The sequence below is a fragment of the Mytilus californianus genome, unplaced genomic scaffold, assembly GCF_021869535.1.
Source record: "Mytilus californianus isolate M0D057914Y unplaced genomic scaffold, xbMytCali1.0.p SCAF_11, whole genome shotgun sequence".
NCBI classification, from domain to species: Eukaryota; Metazoa; Mollusca; class Bivalvia; order Mytilida; family Mytilidae; genus Mytilus; species Mytilus californianus.
Window position 1 is genome coordinate 73,030,433 of NW_026262593.1, and position 16,868 is coordinate 73,047,300.

Consider the following 16,868-nt stretch of genomic DNA (forward strand, 5'->3'; position numbering starts at 1 on the left):
TGGGCACAATTAGCAATGTTTACCGTAGTTTCATGGAGAAAACGTAATTGACAGAAAGTCGAAAACCATAATCAACTCGTTAAAAACATTGCTCTTATTGTTTTCCGTGAAATAAATAGCAAATGAAGACGTATTTTTCATTGAATGCCTTCATTTTTTATACGAAAATAACAAAATCGGCCGCCATATTGTTGATCGTATTTACATCTTCTACGTACTGTTTATTATCCTCCAAAGGAGCACACCCAAATAAAGAAAGATAACTCAATCTTATTTTTTCCTAGCATTGAGTAACCTACTAAGATATTATAAAATATGTCTTCATACTTCTGGCTTTAGAATTTATATGTTTAGGTGTTTTGAGTTATGGGAAAAGTTAAAGAGGGTCTTAGTAGCAGGGTTGGTAGGATGCCTTGGTCATTTTTTTCTGTATTTTTTATTTTCAATCCAAATTTTCACTGTTCACTATATCCTAACATTGTGCATTTACAGCTGTTTTGTGCTGTATTGCCATTAAGCACAGAAAAGGTAGAAAGGTGAAACTTGTAAAGTGTGTCAGACCATAGAAACAGAATGAAGCAGGACATTTATTCAAAAAATACTGCATATAAAGCTTAACTGTGCCAAGCAATGATTTAAAACTTGTGTGACAAGCTGCTTGATAAGTTTTCAGCCTAAAAAGTAGAAAGATAGTTTTTCTCTGGGCTAATGATGTTGTTCTTGTATATATATAACCAGTGATTCAATGAACAAACAATGTTTGATTATAATCTTTATTAAAACATGCCCTTTTCATATTATCATATCACGCGTTAAGTGCCCTTTTTCAGGATTGGCACCCTGCCCTTTTGAAATCCTAGCTGGAACACTGTACTGTGTTGTGTTATTTTTTATACTTATATAAATTAGGTGAACCCTGCTTTTCTTCCTGTTTCTAAAGCTTGTACATATTAATTTATATTTTCTGACAATGTATATTGTGTACTTATGCTTTATTTTACATTAATACCATTCAATCATTTCAGGTTTATCTGTTAAACGCTCTAGAAAGTTCAGTCCCTCGAAAGGTGTTTGATTATATACTAAAATCTAACATGCTCGGCAGGCTGTTTGATACATTACAAGAAAGACAATATATGAGGAAGATTTACAGAAATAAAGTTACATATTCAGAAATGGACGAAAGCATGTCACAGGTAGATATTAAATATTTGAGGTAGCTGGGGTGTCTTCCTCCATCTTGGATTTTGAAATAGCCAGTGGGGGAGGGGGTTTCAGGGGTTGGAACCCCCCCCCCTTTTTTTCTTGACGATCAATGCATTTGAATGGGGATATATAGTTGGAACCCCCCCCTTTATCCTGGGTTGGGAACCCCCTTTTTAAAAATTGCTGGATCGGCCCCTGATAGCAAATAACAATCGCTGAAGATCTTTAATGAAATGTTCAAACTTTGAGAGTAGTATTTAATTCAGGTGTAAGACTTTTCTTGTTTTGAAATACAGAAAATTATGTGTTTTATCATATTTACGGCTGTATTTTACAAAAAGCGTGAAAAAAGCCCTGTGACCCATACTTTTTATTATATTTTTGAAAAAAGCATGACATAACTACATTTTGACAAATTTTAAAAAATTCTATGGATTTTAATTTAGACCCCCCATCTACCTTAATATTTTGAAATGTACAAAAGCATATCACAGGTAGATGTTGAATCTTTAATACTCAGAAATGGACACAGGAAGACTTATAATTTGTAATATTTTTTTTGTAAAATTTTACAGCTAAAAGTGCTGTCCAAATTTCTTGCAATGATCAAAACACTTTTAATAGAAGTTTCACAAAAATATCAGGCCATCAAACCAAAATTGCTTAGGTTTATATAATTTAATGTCATCTGAAGCTATTTATGATATAGTAAAATTGTATTTCAAGATTTGCATGCATCAATTGGCAATTTGATGCATGGTGGCAAATTGATTAAATGGATAATTCAAGATGAAGAATAGATTCAAAAGCAGTAATGTAAAGACTACCTTGTTGCTTTGTCAGGGCTAGGAAGGGTAGTTTAATTATTGAATGTGGGTCATTGGTCGTTTTTCAGAATGCGTCTATTACCATTATGCAAAATTATCTAAAAAATGGTTCTTGGTTGTAGGGATATTTTGAAAGTCCCTTCCTACCCTCCCACATACATTTTAATGGAATAGCCCTCAGCAACATGCTAAAGTATGTGTAAAAATCACTAAAAATATAACATGTCATCAGATCACCTGTTTCATGTTGATTTAATCAGAACTACCAAGTGGTTTTTTATGTTGTTTTTTTTTTCACCAGAATCATGATTTAGGCACTTTATATAGAATTTTTTTTTCTTTGTTTAGATATTCAGGAAGTTGTCATCACTAGGAATGGCTGAAGAACATGAAGATAAAATCCTGGTAAGATGTATATAAAATATGTTTGTTTTTAGTCCTTTTGTGATCATTTTTTTTTCAATTAAAGACAATTTTATAAAAATAAGGAGATGATGTTTGATTGCCAACTATCCACCAAAGCACAAAGATAAAATCAGTTATAGGTCACCATATGGCCTTCAACAATGAAAAAAACCCATACAGTATAGTTAGCTCAAATGACGAAGATAAATGCAATCATATGTCACCGTACGGCCTTCTACAATGAGCAAACACCCATACTGCATAGTCAGCTATAAAAGACGTGGCATGAAAAAATGTTAAACAATTCAACTTAGAAAACAAACAGCATGATTTATGTACAAAAAAATAAAATAAAAACAAAAGCATTAGACTGCAACCAATGACAATTGAAATACCTGCTCCTGACTTAGGACAGCCACATACAGAATGTGGTACCAGTAGGTCTAAAAAAGGGGCGAAAGATACCAGAGGGACATTCAAACTCATATGTCGAAAACAAACCGACAACACCATGGCTAAAAAAGAAAAAGACTAATAGACAAACAATGGTACACAAAACACAACATAGAAAACTAAAGACTGAGCAACACAAACCTCACCAAAAAATGGGGTGATCTCAGGTGCTCCGGAAGGGTAAGCAGATCCTGCTCCACATGTGGCCACCGTCATCTTGCTCATGTTATTACAAACCCCGTAATATGTCTAATTTGGTAGGTCATATTCAGGAAAAGGGTACAGGATTCTAACATGTTTGGCTGTAAGCCTGTTGTGACCTATGGATTATAATTTTGATCAAACACTGATATCACTCACATCTTTGCATGAACTGAATTTGATACAGCTAGCTGGTGCTGTAATCAGGAATCTGGGCTTGCATCGTTACTTCCGGTCATTTTTCACATGTGAAAAATAGACATATATCATTAAATGTAAGAGGAACAACTTATTACATTATTTTTCTGAATCAGGAAAGGTGAAATCTTAGAAATTTATTTTTGTGTTGAAAAGAAGAACATTAACTCAGCAAGCCAAATTACTGGTACCCAAAATAACAAGTAAGAGATTCAAAATTGCTGCCTTTTGTACTCATAAACAATAGTTCTGTTCTGTGCAGCAGACTTTTTTTGAAGGCATATGACTCTTTATCCAAGGATAAATCTGTCCATTAACTTAACTTTATTGAAATTTTCATATTTTTAGGCAATGAAAGATTACATAGTCAAGCTTCACAGAATCAGAGCTGGGTAGGTAGCAAGTACTACATGGATCATTTGAAGGGCAAATTTTTCACCTGCATAGTTAATGTGGGTACAGTTTTTGGTCAATCAACTGTTTTTCATTTTTTTGTATATAGCAATCACTATTTAGAAATAAGAACATGTGTTATGAGTGCCAATAAGACAACTCTCCATCCAAGTCACAATGTGTAAAACGTAAACCATCAAAGGTCAAAGTACGGCCTTCAACACGGAGCCTTGGCTCACACCGAACAGCCAGCTATAAAGGGCCACAAAATGACTAGTGTAAAACAATTCAAACAGGAAAATCAACGGTCTAATCTATATAAAAATGAGAAACGAGAAACACTTATGATTCACATCAACAAACGACAACCACTGAACAACAGGTTCCTGACTTAGGACAGGTGCAAACAAATGCAGCAGGTTTAAACATTTTAACAGGCGCCAACCTTTACCCTGGTTGGGATATTCACAATTATAGTTGAAGTAGGTAAGGGAACTATTGACTAGGTCATTTATGTACTGTAGGGTCTACATAGAAATTTTTTTGGGACTAATTTCACGACCCTGTGAAATGTGTGTGAATATTGCATGCATGTGAAAGGTTTAAAAGGGAAAAATAATTCTTAGATGCAGGAATTTAACCATGCATGGAAAGTTTATGAATTGAAATAGTGAAAATAATTGTGTTTTCAATACCACAAGGAATTATGACATTTTGAGTGGCAAACATACAGTTTCTGAAAATTTTGATCTATCAAATAAAGCAGATAATTTTTAGACATGTAGTTTATATACTTCTTAATCAACTTCATCTTCAAAATCTACTTTTTATGCTGCCTCTAGAGGGGCATTATGTTTTCTTGTCTGTGTGTCTATCTGTTATTCTGTCTGTGTGTCCATCTGCTATTCTGTCTGTGTGTCCATCTGTTATTCTGTCTGTCTGTCCATTTGCATTCTTGTACGAGGTGAAAGATTTTGGTCAAGGTTGTTTAACACTTAGTTGTCGTAAGAGGACCTTATCCTCCTTTAATATTGCCATAAGTGTTCTTTATCTACTACTATATTGTTTGAATGAGTATGTATATGTTTAAATAACCTTATAACTCATTCAATGCCTGTTTTGAGGTGTTCTGTTTATATGATAAAGAATTTCAAAATTCAGGTCAACACCTCTCATGGGTGATATCCCCCAAAAATTGGGATAGTTGGCAGGTATGCAAGTTGTAGTGACATCAAGCAGAAATTTAGTACACATGTTTATTATGATGTGAAGAATAAGGATATCCTCATTTTATTTCATAAACCTAACAAAAAATTACTTGCAGATCATCAGAAACTGAACCAAGAAATGGAGAGGAGATGAACAGACCTGGGGAAATAAATGTCATCAGTTTTAGAGCTGTTACACGGAGGCATGCTGAACTGGAAAGAAGTAAAGATTCTAAAATGGATGGATCAACTGGTACCCCACCAAGGTTAGTATTGACTGGTTCCCAACCAAGGTTAGTATTGACTGGTTCCCAACCAAGGCTAGTATTGACTGGTTCCAAACCAAGGTTAGTATTGACTGGTTCCCAACCAAGGCTAGTATTGACTGGTGTAAGACCAAGGTTAGGATTGGCTGCTTCTTTACCAAAGTATATTTTGACTGGTTCACAAGCTACCTCATTACAATGCTCTAGCACATTTCTTCTGAGAAAAGATCCAAATTTTACTGCCAAATGTGACAAAAACCTTTTCGATCAGCACATGAGAATGAAAGACCTATTCCTGAAACTTTTAAAATCTTTAATTCAATGATTAGAAAATTTAATTCAATAACCAACCATTGAATACTGTAAACCTTGCAAATTGCATACAGATTTATTTTTGCTTATTTTGGGGTCTCACAAAATGTTCAAGATATCCCATTTGAAAAAAAAATGAGTACCAAACAACAATATTAATGTGATAGGGGGATTTTTCATTTGATGCAATCATTCAACCAAAGCTAAAAATGAAATCACAAAAATAAATCAACCTGCAAAAATATTCAAGTTTACAGCTGTACTGTTTTCACAATAAATGTAATCACAATCTACTGTAGCTGTTTTCATGATAATTCTTTTTCATTATAGTCGTGGAAAGAAGAAACAACAAACATTAGATAGTCAGACATCAAGTTCTATGGTAAGTTTTAGTCGCTGGTTTCATTTCTATTTTTTTAGTAACAGGTCATTTACTCTTCCTGTTTTATTTTTTCAGGTCAGTTTTCACTCGTCATTTCTAACATTTGCTATTTTACTATATAATCATTATAATTTTCAAAATCAGTGTTGATATTTAAAAAAATCTTATATTTAGAATGTAATTTATAGATGTTTAGTTTCACTCATTTTTCATATTTTGAAGCTTCCATATTCAATGTTTATCACCACAATGACCTGTAACAATAGAAAAACAAATACTGTGGATTCATTAATATTCGTTGGATACCAATTTTCGTGGGTTTCGTGGGTACAGATCAACCACGAATTCAGATGTTCAACAAATTACAAATTTTCTATAGGCTTTGTATGCAGAGATTGGCAAAACCACTGATTTAAATATCCACGAAAATGTAAGTTTTCCTCAATCCACGAATATTGATACCCACGAAAATAAATGAATCCACAGTATATTGGGTATCCATCCATGACACAAAATCAGTACATGCACAGCAAAAAACACACAAAAAGCCAAGGAACAGTGCTTGTATTGATGTTCTTCATCTCAAAATCACAGTGAGGCAAGTCCATGTAGTTTCATCTACAGTTATCACTAGCCTGTCAACACTGTGGTTGCGAGTTTGAATCCCACTCATGGCAAGCTGTGTTCGATCTCATCTTAATTGCCCAGGATTGCTAGTTTTCCTGCAGAGTTTCGGTAGTTCTCTCAGGGCAATCTAGCTTCCTCTATCTATAAAAACCTGACCTTCATGATATGGCCAATCATGCTGAAAATGATGTTAAACACCAAACAACCAATCAGTGATGTAAACAATAATTTGAATATATATCAGTTCCTTCTTGATAGAAGCTAGACACAAAAACAAATGTATACTGCAAGAATATTCCATAAGTTTATTGTCCCCCGCGTGATGCATAGCGGGGGACATGGAAATACTGGGCTTCCGTCTGTGTGTCCATCTGTCTGTCTGTCTGTCCGTCCCGTCTTGTTAGCGCTCAGACAAGTTCTATGGTGGCTATCAACTTTTTTTAAAAGAATTTGTGTACAAAAATTGCCGATTTCAGAATAATTTTTTTTTTCAGAATCCAGAATGGAAGAGTATGTTTGGTTCTAGTGATTCTAGCTCCGCTACAGACTCGCCGAAATCCAAGTCGGTTATCAAGGCGGATTTACAGGAGAAAAAGATCAGTTCTAGTACAACTTCACTGACTAGCCAAGGATCGTCTAACTCTGGCAGTTTTGTAACCATGTCACAGGGACAGATATCTATCCCAGAAGGCACTCTGGCAAGGGGAACAATTGGGGCAATTACTCAAGATATGAACAAAATTATGGCTAGTAAGTTCAGTCTTCATGATAAACTTTTGAATCTACAGGCCCGAAGCTAAAGTTAACAAATAATTTTGTTAGATTCGATTGGCCTATAGTGCTGATTTTTACATGCCCAACAGCATTTTTACAAGCCTGGGTTGGTGGGTCTGTGGTTGACCATGAAGACTGTAAGTTTGAATAATTCTTTCAAGGGGAATCATTAGGGTTTTCAATCTTTATATGAATGAAATCATGGTCTGAAAGTTTAGGTATTCTTGGAGTAGGAGCAAAATTTAAACTAGTAGAACAGACAAAGGTATTAAGGTACAAAAAAATACTTTGTTCTTTATTTTAGGAGGTGCATTAAGGGTCCTTTTCGGCTGACAAAAATGAAGTACCCTGGATTAATTATTGTTGATCGGATACAAGTTTTTGTGGTTTTGTGGGTATAGGTAGACCACCAGTTTAAATGTTCAACAAAGTAAACCAAATCTATATGCAGACTTCAGCAAAACATCAAATTCAAATATCCAGGAAAATACAATTTCCCCTCAATCTACCAAAAATAAATGCATCCACAGTATTTTTGTGACGTTGAAATTGCATTTATTGTGAAGTCCTGAGTAAAAACCTTTTGGTTTTTAATTTTCCATACCTCAACTTGAAAACAGACATAAATTGAAATCTTTAATTTTTAAAAGTTCAAATTTCAATAGACCCAACTGTTTGAATAAAATTATTACTTCCGGATCCATTTCCTGTCAGAAAAACATTGAAATATTTTTATCCTATTTGCCGATATATTCTTTTCTCCGCTATTCGATTATACGATGAAATTAACATTAAACGTATAGGGAAGGTTTTGGTGTTTTAAAATAATATTACAAAAGCTGATATATACGTTTAGCCGATATCTGATTAGGTGGAGTCTGCTGTATAAGAAAAGCGGAATAATCAGTGGTATCACTGAAAATATAATCAATGTTAGCATAAAGGTAGGTATTTTAAAAAGAAGTTTGGAAAAGAGAGGCGGAAGATACCAAAGGGATATTCAAACCCTTTAAGGATGTTCGCTACTCTGTTTCAAAATAACAAGCTTTTTAAAAGACTGTTATAAATTGAAAGTATATGAATAAAGGAACTAACAAAGTAGAAAAAAATGAATGGGTCCGTGTGTTTGTTTTCAAGATATAAGCCATTGAAAATTTGGCGGGAAGTGGTTCTCTCTTGATTTTTCATACATTTAACATTGTCGCCTTTTTTCTTTCAAAATCTATGAAAAAATAACAAGGATTTTATAAGATTTTAAAAAATTGCTTTTAAAACTATACGTAATTAAAATATGAAAAGAAAAGTAGGGTTTGTGGCCAAAATTTTTTAATGGCACTACATGGATAAAACCAGAGGATTCTGAATATCTGGCAAAAATTCAAAACAAGAAGAGCGAACATCCTTAAGTTGATGACAATGCTAAAGCAAGTTACACAAATAACAAAAAAGACAAATATAACCCAATATACTGTGGATTCATTATTATTCGTTGGATACCAATTTTCGTGAATTTCATGGCTTCAGTTAAACCACAAAATTAAATATTCAACGAATGACAATTTTTCTATAGGCTTGTATGCAGACTTCAGCAAAACCACGAAATTAAATATCCACATACATGTAAGTTTTTCTTAATCCGTGAAAATTGGTACCCACGAAAATAAATGAATCCACAGTAGTTTACAAAACACAACCTAGAAACTAAAGACTGAGCAAGATGAACCTGGAGTGATCTCAGGTACTCTTGAAGGGTTAACAGATCCTAAGATATTAAATCAGTTTTATTTAAAATTCAAATTTGGATGCTCTTATTCGATAGTGCTTGTTCTTTGTGTGAAGTTTTAAATTTTCTAAATTTTGGAATAAAAAACAACAATGATGACAGGTCTCATTGTCACTTGTTTCTATTTTGATCAGCACGGTACAATCCCTGCAAACTGGAGTTACGGAACTTGGTACATCAACAGAGAGACAGATATAATGATGAGATCCTGTCCAAAGACTTACTGATTGATGATTTGTCACCATGGGAAAGTCAACCACCATTGTCAAACTGGAGACCTAAAGGTTTACTGGTTGCTCACTTACATGAGCACAGAGGAAGTATTAATAGGTATGTAAAGATACTGTAAACCAACTAATTTTCACCAGCCATTTATTTGCACGTCTTTCGCAAGTAGAAAAATAACGCAAATATAAATTGTCTCAAATATGTAAAACTTGGATCTTTCCTCATTCAACTTCATCAAGCAAATTTGAAAATCGCGAAATTAAATCACTGCGAAATGGGCTAGTAAGGGCTAAACGCAAAATAAAGTATCTGCGAAAATAAGTTGGTTTACAGTAACCTCTAAAATATCTATATATTATAAAATCTGATAACACTTAAAAACAAAAGAAATGCACAGAGGTCCATTAATTTCTTTGGAATGAAAATTTTCAATGTGTACTACTCAGTTTTATAAAAGTTATTGATATGAGTCAAAATTGTGACACAATAATTCTGGGGTCTTTAACATAACATTTTGTGAAAATGAACATTTTGTGAATTTTTTATTTTTGATGTCTCCAAACTTATATTTTCAACTGAAAATTAAAAGTTGACTCAGCTTAGACTTTTGATTATTTGTCTTAAATCATCTAATCTCCAATTTTAAAATAATGAGCCACAGTTGTATACCAAATTTTACCAAAATCTGAGACATAGCTCATTTTTTTTTGTAACTTGACATTAACATATATTTTACTCTCATTTTAAGATTCAAGGTGTCATATGATCATTTCTTTGTTATTGTAGCCTAATAATAAAATATGATGTATAAAAGATTAAGATTTTGAAAGTTTATATTTAAAGTATATTTCAACATTTTCAGAATCCAAGTGTCATGTGATCATTCCTACTTCGCCACAGCTTCCAATGACGGCTCAATAAAACTGTGGGAGTGTGACAAGTTAGAAGGCAAAAGTAGTATCAATAGATCTAAACAGACCATAAATCTCAAAGGTAATTAACCGTTTTATTAAGTTTATTTTTGACCAGCTTGTGTACGGCTAAAGTTGACATTAAATGTGAATTTGCCACTTTCATATAATCCAGAAAAAAATTGGGGTTAAGACAATCTTTTTTTCTTGATTTTTCCGTCATAAAAGTGACATTAAAAGTAATTACTATAAAAACAAGCCCTAATATTAAATACCCCCACACCAAAAAAAAGTTATTACTATGAAGGTTTACCTGTTGGCCTGACAGTTAAACTATGAAGTATAAAAGATTCATGATCTCTTTGAAATTGTTTCTAGTATTTGACTTGTTTGCATCAAAAAATATTTTTTTTTATAAAAAAAAAAGAATTTTAATTGATTGAATAATAAAAATATAAATGGTTAGTAGCAAAAGAACCAGGATGTCTACATATATTTAAGTACGTCTGCGCATGTGCACTGGTATGCAATTTGATAATGAAGTCGAAACCTTTCAAAATGATGAAAGGTATATTTTTTAATAAGTTATGCCATTTATCTTATGTTCATTTCAAATATTTACTTATATTTATATAATGTGGAGAAAATGACTTGAAGTGAATTATACTTGACACAAATACACAGATTTAAGTTTTGCCGTTACTGTTCAATCACTGTCAAGTCAACATCGTGTTTCTGAAAACATGTGCATGTAAAACAAAAGTTAACGTTTCTTCTCAGTTTGTTATTACAATAATAAAGAATTCAGTGCAGATGTGAATTTTCTGAGGGGTTCCAAACTTTAAACAAATGCACTGTCATTTAACAGAACTATCAATGTACACAATAATGTCAGGTCATGGAATTCATATCAAAAGTATGAACTAATGTCAGTTCAGGGAATCCATATCAAAAGTATGAATTAATGTCAGTTCACGGAATCCATATCAAAAGTATGAACTTATGTCAGTTTAAGGGATCCATATCAAAAGTATTTTAATTCTGCAAGAGTTGTCTATCATAATTTGAATTTTGCAAAAGCTGCATGTCTCCCATATCTTGGATTCTTCAATAGTTAAGTTATCTTTTTGTAGAGGGTGATAATTTTGCACGATTTTTTTATGTACAAGGACCATTTATCTGTTATCATCATGAGATTTTGTTTGCACAAGTATCTTCCTGTGACATGTTAAACAAAACAGAAAATCTCAGAATTTCCTTATTTATATTGGAGGAAACAAAACAAAGTATTTACAAATGAAGTAAAATTACTTGTCTGAAGCTAACAAAAGAATATTGAATTTATGCAACCTATTACCTTTCCGTGATTACATAAAATGCAAGGGGACGGTAACTGGTAACTCTCGATAAGAGGGTCTCAACCAATAGCTGACTCTTTTGATTTAACTTTGTTTGGTAATCTATATATATATATATATATATATATATTATGTTTTGCTATTTTTTTCACCATCTAACTAGTAGATTTATAAATTTGAAAACAAAAAAATTTACGTTTTTGTTATCTCCCCTTAAACAAGTACAGATTGTACATTTTTGTTTATTTCCCCTGAAAATGTATATTTATCATTTTCCATAATTTATTTACCTTATGAAGATTATTTTGTGGTAATTTTAAATTGAGATGATCATATTAAAATTGACAATTAATTTTATTTGCAGTGAGATTACCAATTGTAAAGTTTGTATTATGTAAAAATATTTTTACTTCGAGAAGAAAATGAAAGATGAGAGAGAACTGTTATGAATCTGCCCAAACTTTAATAGCAGATTTAGTTTTTGTAGGTTGTCTAGCTCTTCTGGCTAGGTGATAAAGTTTCTAACTTATCTACTACATATCTTACCAAGCAGGGCACTGTCTATTAAATAAATGTAAAGATAGAAAAAAATAGCAGATTTAGTTTTTGTAGTTAGTCTAGCTCTTCTGGCTAGGTAATAAAGTTTCTAAATTAATCAATTCATATCTTCCTAAGCAGGGCACTGTCTATTAAAAAATTAATTCTCAGTCTTCCATTGGGACAGTTCTTTATGCAATTTCCAGCCGAATCGGAGACATTTTTTGTTTTAACCTAAACTTTTAATTTATTTTCATTTATGTTTTGTTCATATCATAATCAGTGAACTAGAAGGTGCTATGAGGGCCTTGTTTGGCTTCAAATTTTTAAGATTCTAAAGATCAGGTGATCTGTTGGTAAAAGTTTGTGAGAAGCAAAGTTTGAAATGTAAGATCTTTCAAATATGCTCACAAAGATGTAACAAATATAGCATAAATGTAATTTTTGCACTTAAATGATGGTCATTGCATTTGTTTTAACACATACATGTACCACACAGATATTTGTTAAAGTTGGTCATTAATGGTGGATAGAAGAATTTTTTTTACATTGTTTTATGACAATTGTTACCTTTTATCATTTTATGGGGTACCTGGTAACCCTCTACTAACATTTTTCCCTTTTTCGCTGAAATTCCCAGATAAGGAAAATAACACTTTCTAACCAAGAGTTCCAAATGGTCAAGTTGAAATCATCCCTTCGTAAATTTTACGGACGTCATCACGAGTTGGTTGACCGTTATGGAATAACCGTTTCACAGATGATATCGGATATGTTCCTTATGTCGTAACTACAATACCCTTCCCTTTTCACAAATGTGACCTACCAAATTAGACTATTTACTGGATTTGTAATAACATAAGCTACACGACGGGTACCACATGTGGAGCAGGATCTGCTTACCCTTCCTGAGCACCTGAAATCACCCCCCGTTTTTGGTGGGGTTCATATTGCTTAGTCTTTAGTTTTCTATGTTGTGTCATCTGTGCCGTTATTTGTCTGTTTGTCCTTTTATTTTTGGCCATGAGGTTGTCAGTTTGTTTTCGATTTATGAGTTTGACTGTCCCTCTGGTATCTTTTGTCCCTCTTTGGTGTGTCTGTGTAAGCTCTTTCCAGGATTTGGCTCAAACCCAAAATTTTGAAAGCTAAAGTCGATATTTGAGTACTTGAATTCATGAAATGATTGCCTATCACAAATGGAAGAGTTTCTTTAAGTAGCCCACATTTAGATTTGGTTCTTATTATTTCTTGGTAATTGATGTTTACCAAAGAATTAAATGCTTCGTTTTGCAGTTTTTTTTGTCATTGTATCATGATAATGTTTAGCGGGGAAGAACTTCAAATTCTAAAAAAAATATGCATATTAAACATGGGTACATCCTTATTTAAACTTGACACCCAAAAAGGAAGCATTTAATATGATTATAATTACATTTTGATGCTAAAACTGGGAAAATACAAATCAATAAAGCTTTTTATTTATTTTTGATTTTTAAATATTCCTATGCACTGTTTTAATGTTTCTCTCCCCTCCCCCTCTTCATACCTCCAAATGGTATTTCATTTAATTTTAGCACCACTGACAAGTCTTATGTAGAAGAAACATGTGTCTGATGTAATAAATTATAAGCCTGGTATATATACTATTTGTATTTTCTTTTATTTTGCTAGAAATTTTTTTAAGAAAATTTCCCTTCCTCAGTTTCAGATGTTTCAAATATTAGATGATGATCTAAAAAAGATTATTGGTGTAACTTTCCATCATTTAAGAGAGACTGTATGGGGGTCCCACTATTCTCTACTCTCTATATTATTTAGCTGCTAAAATTTAGCACCACATTTTTCTTTTTTTTTGTCCATTTTCCTCTTTTCTTTTTCCCCACCTTTATTCTGCATTTTTTGCCCATTATTTTCTATTCTGTAAACCCCATCCAGACCCACATTTAAAATCTCCAGTATTTGTTTTGTTATTGTAAAGATATCAGTAGTTATCTCCCATGCTAAACACAGTTTTAAGTATTTTTGTCATTTTATCCAAAATCAATTCTTGTTTTATTGTTTTTGACAAAAATTTTAGTTTGCAGCAGGAAATGTCATTAAAACTTAAAATAATATAAAGTTTTAATCAAAATAATCATAATCATTTTGAATATAGAAATAAAATATAAGAACTTTTTAATGTTTAATGTAAGCAAAGTTTATTTAATGAGGCAAACAAGTGAAACTTTCTGAAAGCAAGCTCAAAGCTTAATATAGGTTTTTCGAAACAAACTTAGAAAATACTAAGTTGTATTATAAAGGATGATACAAAAAAATAAGATATTTTATATTATAGTGTTATGAACTGGCTGTTTCTGTGTTGGCCCTGTTATAGATTCTAGGTAAGTTGTTTTGGACCTGACAAATTGAAGTTTTTAACGACCTTGACTGGCTATACAGCCCTTGCACGGTCGGTTTGGACCTGAGACTCGAAGAGTCGAGGCCAATACAGCTGATCGAGAATCTATAACAGGGCCAATACAGAAACAGCCAGTTCATAACACTTTTATTAAATGATTTTAATTCTTCGATTAAACTAAGAAACTTACCATGTAGAAGATACAGAAATTCATATCTGAACTTGTCTTTTTGCATTCACGATGGATTTTTTGTCAACATTGTCAGATGTAATTTTTGATTTCTCGTCCAAATACTTAATCTTATGCTATTACAATTTATTTTATCTAGCAAATATAAAGTAGCTGGAAAGAATAAATCAGACAGTTTTACTGTTGGACTTCAATCGTCTGCGTTCTGATGATTGATCAATGGAAATGAAACAAGTTATAATAATGGAAAGTCGTACTCGAAAAGGCTGTGAAAACACTGAACACAATTTAACTTTTTTTATGATATTAAGTTAATAAAATTTAACAGAATTAACATAACCTCTTGCCAGAGAGACAGTCCCTCGTTTAAGGGATATCACTCATTTGGGAGATAGACATATTTACACTTGTATGCAAATTTGTCCGCCATTATGTAAAATCATACAGGTTCCGTAAACTTTTCCCAACCTGTTTATCATCGCGATCGCTTCTGTGCCTTTTACGTTGTTTTGATACTTTTTATTCCATTTCAACAATTTCAATACAACTATCCGTTTTAGTTGACTTATTTGGCCTAGAATATTCCTTATCACCATCGTCATCTGCCTGTCTCTTCCCCTGATTAATAAAAGAAAACATTGAAATTTGATGATCCACCATTTTTGTCAATGAAAACAATCAGTGAGGCGCGATAAGTATTTAAATTTATACGGTGCGGAACCGAAAAAAATCCGGAAATTTGAAAAAAAGCCGACCACCTCCTAAAATGGAAAGGTGGTCGGCACACCCGGCTTAAATGCCGAATGGAAAACACTGATAAATATGATACAAATGTATTTTAAACATAACGATACGTCCAAAGTTAAGTAAGCTTAGGCGTAAGAACATTGAACCCGGAAGTGAACGTCCCGTATTAACCCATGGGCCAATACGGCTTTTTTCGGTATTGGCCCGGTCAGAAAATCAATATTAACTGTTGATTTATATCGACAGATCGTCATCAGTATTGCACATGCTGATTTATCCATATTAGGGATGATTTGCTCATATCATTTAATAAAGAGTAATTATATGTGTGTTTTCATATGGATCGTGTAATAAGTCTAAGTATAGACGTGTTATGTCATGGTACACCTCGACATCAATACAGCTGATTAAGAGACAATATGACTTACGGCTCTGGTGTTGTTGGTGTTAGGTTGTTTAACATCAGCCTGAAACTTGGTACACATAATCATAATGTTTTGAACCATTTTTAAATATACCGGTATGCACAATATGATTTTTTCCCAGATTTTGTGGTTCATTGTATATAGAAATGTGATAGTGTGAAAGGAGCAGGGTTGTCCTTGGGACCCATATTCTTGTTTTTGAATTAGAGTTAACGTTTTTTCTTATCTTTTTCAGATGGTAAAATCAACAGTTTAGTATTCTGTGAGGGTTCCCTGTCTCTGGCTGCTGCTACAGAGAATAACAATATACATGTGTACAAGTAAGTTATGTGTCAAAGAGAATGCCAATGTACATGTGTACAGGTAAGTTATGTGTCAAAGAGAATGTCAATGTACATGTGTACACGTAAGTTATGTGGCAAAGAGAATGTCAATGTACATGTGTACAGGTAAGTTATGTGTCAAAGAGAATGTCAATATACTAGTGTACAAGTAAGTAATGTGTCAGAGAGAATGTCAATGTACATCGATGTGTACAGGTAAGTTATGTGTCAATGAGAATGCCAATTTACATGTGTACAGGTCAGTTATGTGTCACAGAGAATATAAATAACTATGTGTCCAAGTAAGTTTCCTGCCTCAGAGAATGTCAATGTGATTGTGTCCAAATAAGATTTATATCATAGAGAATGCCAATAAATATGTGTACAAGTAAGTTTCCTTACACAGAGTGTGTGAATAAACATGTGTACAGGTAAGTTTTATGCCACAGAGAATAACAATATACATGTGTATCTAGGTAAGTTATGTGTCAAAGAGTATGCCAATGTACATGTGTACAAGTAAGTTATGTGTCAAACGAGTATGCCAATGTACATATGTACAAGTAAGTTATGTGTCAAAGAGTATGTCAATGTACATGTGAACGAGTTAAGTATCAAAAAGAATACTAGTGTGTACATGTGTACAGGTAAGTTTTCTTCCACAGATAATGTCAATATAATATGTATACAAGTATACAAGTATTTTTCTGCCACAT

General features: G+C 32.8%; 1 protein-coding gene across 3 annotated transcripts in view; it reads left to right on the plus strand.

Annotated features, from left to right (window-relative positions):
* Positions 1 to 16,868, plus strand: part of LOC127720666 (phosphoinositide 3-kinase regulatory subunit 4-like) — a 66,500-nt gene that overhangs the window by 28,810 nt on the left and 20,822 nt on the right. For all 3 annotated transcript variants that reach the window (XR_007990919.1, XR_007990920.1, XM_052227378.1), the window contains exons 21-29: positions 1,026 to 1,196; positions 2,382 to 2,438; positions 3,639 to 3,682; positions 5,008 to 5,157; positions 5,800 to 5,851; positions 6,973 to 7,228; positions 9,170 to 9,365; positions 10,126 to 10,256; positions 16,065 to 16,149. Coding sequence is in view for 1 of the 3 variants with exons in the window: in XM_052227378.1 (XP_052083338.1) it covers positions 1,026 to 1,196; positions 2,382 to 2,438; positions 3,639 to 3,682; positions 5,008 to 5,157; positions 5,800 to 5,851; positions 6,973 to 7,228; positions 9,170 to 9,365; positions 10,126 to 10,256; positions 16,065 to 16,149 (1,142 nt within the window). In the remaining 2 variants the exon portion in view is untranslated. The remainder of the gene's footprint in view (positions 1 to 1,025; positions 1,197 to 2,381; positions 2,439 to 3,638; positions 3,683 to 5,007; positions 5,158 to 5,799; positions 5,852 to 6,972; positions 7,229 to 9,169; positions 9,366 to 10,125; positions 10,257 to 16,064; positions 16,150 to 16,868) is intronic.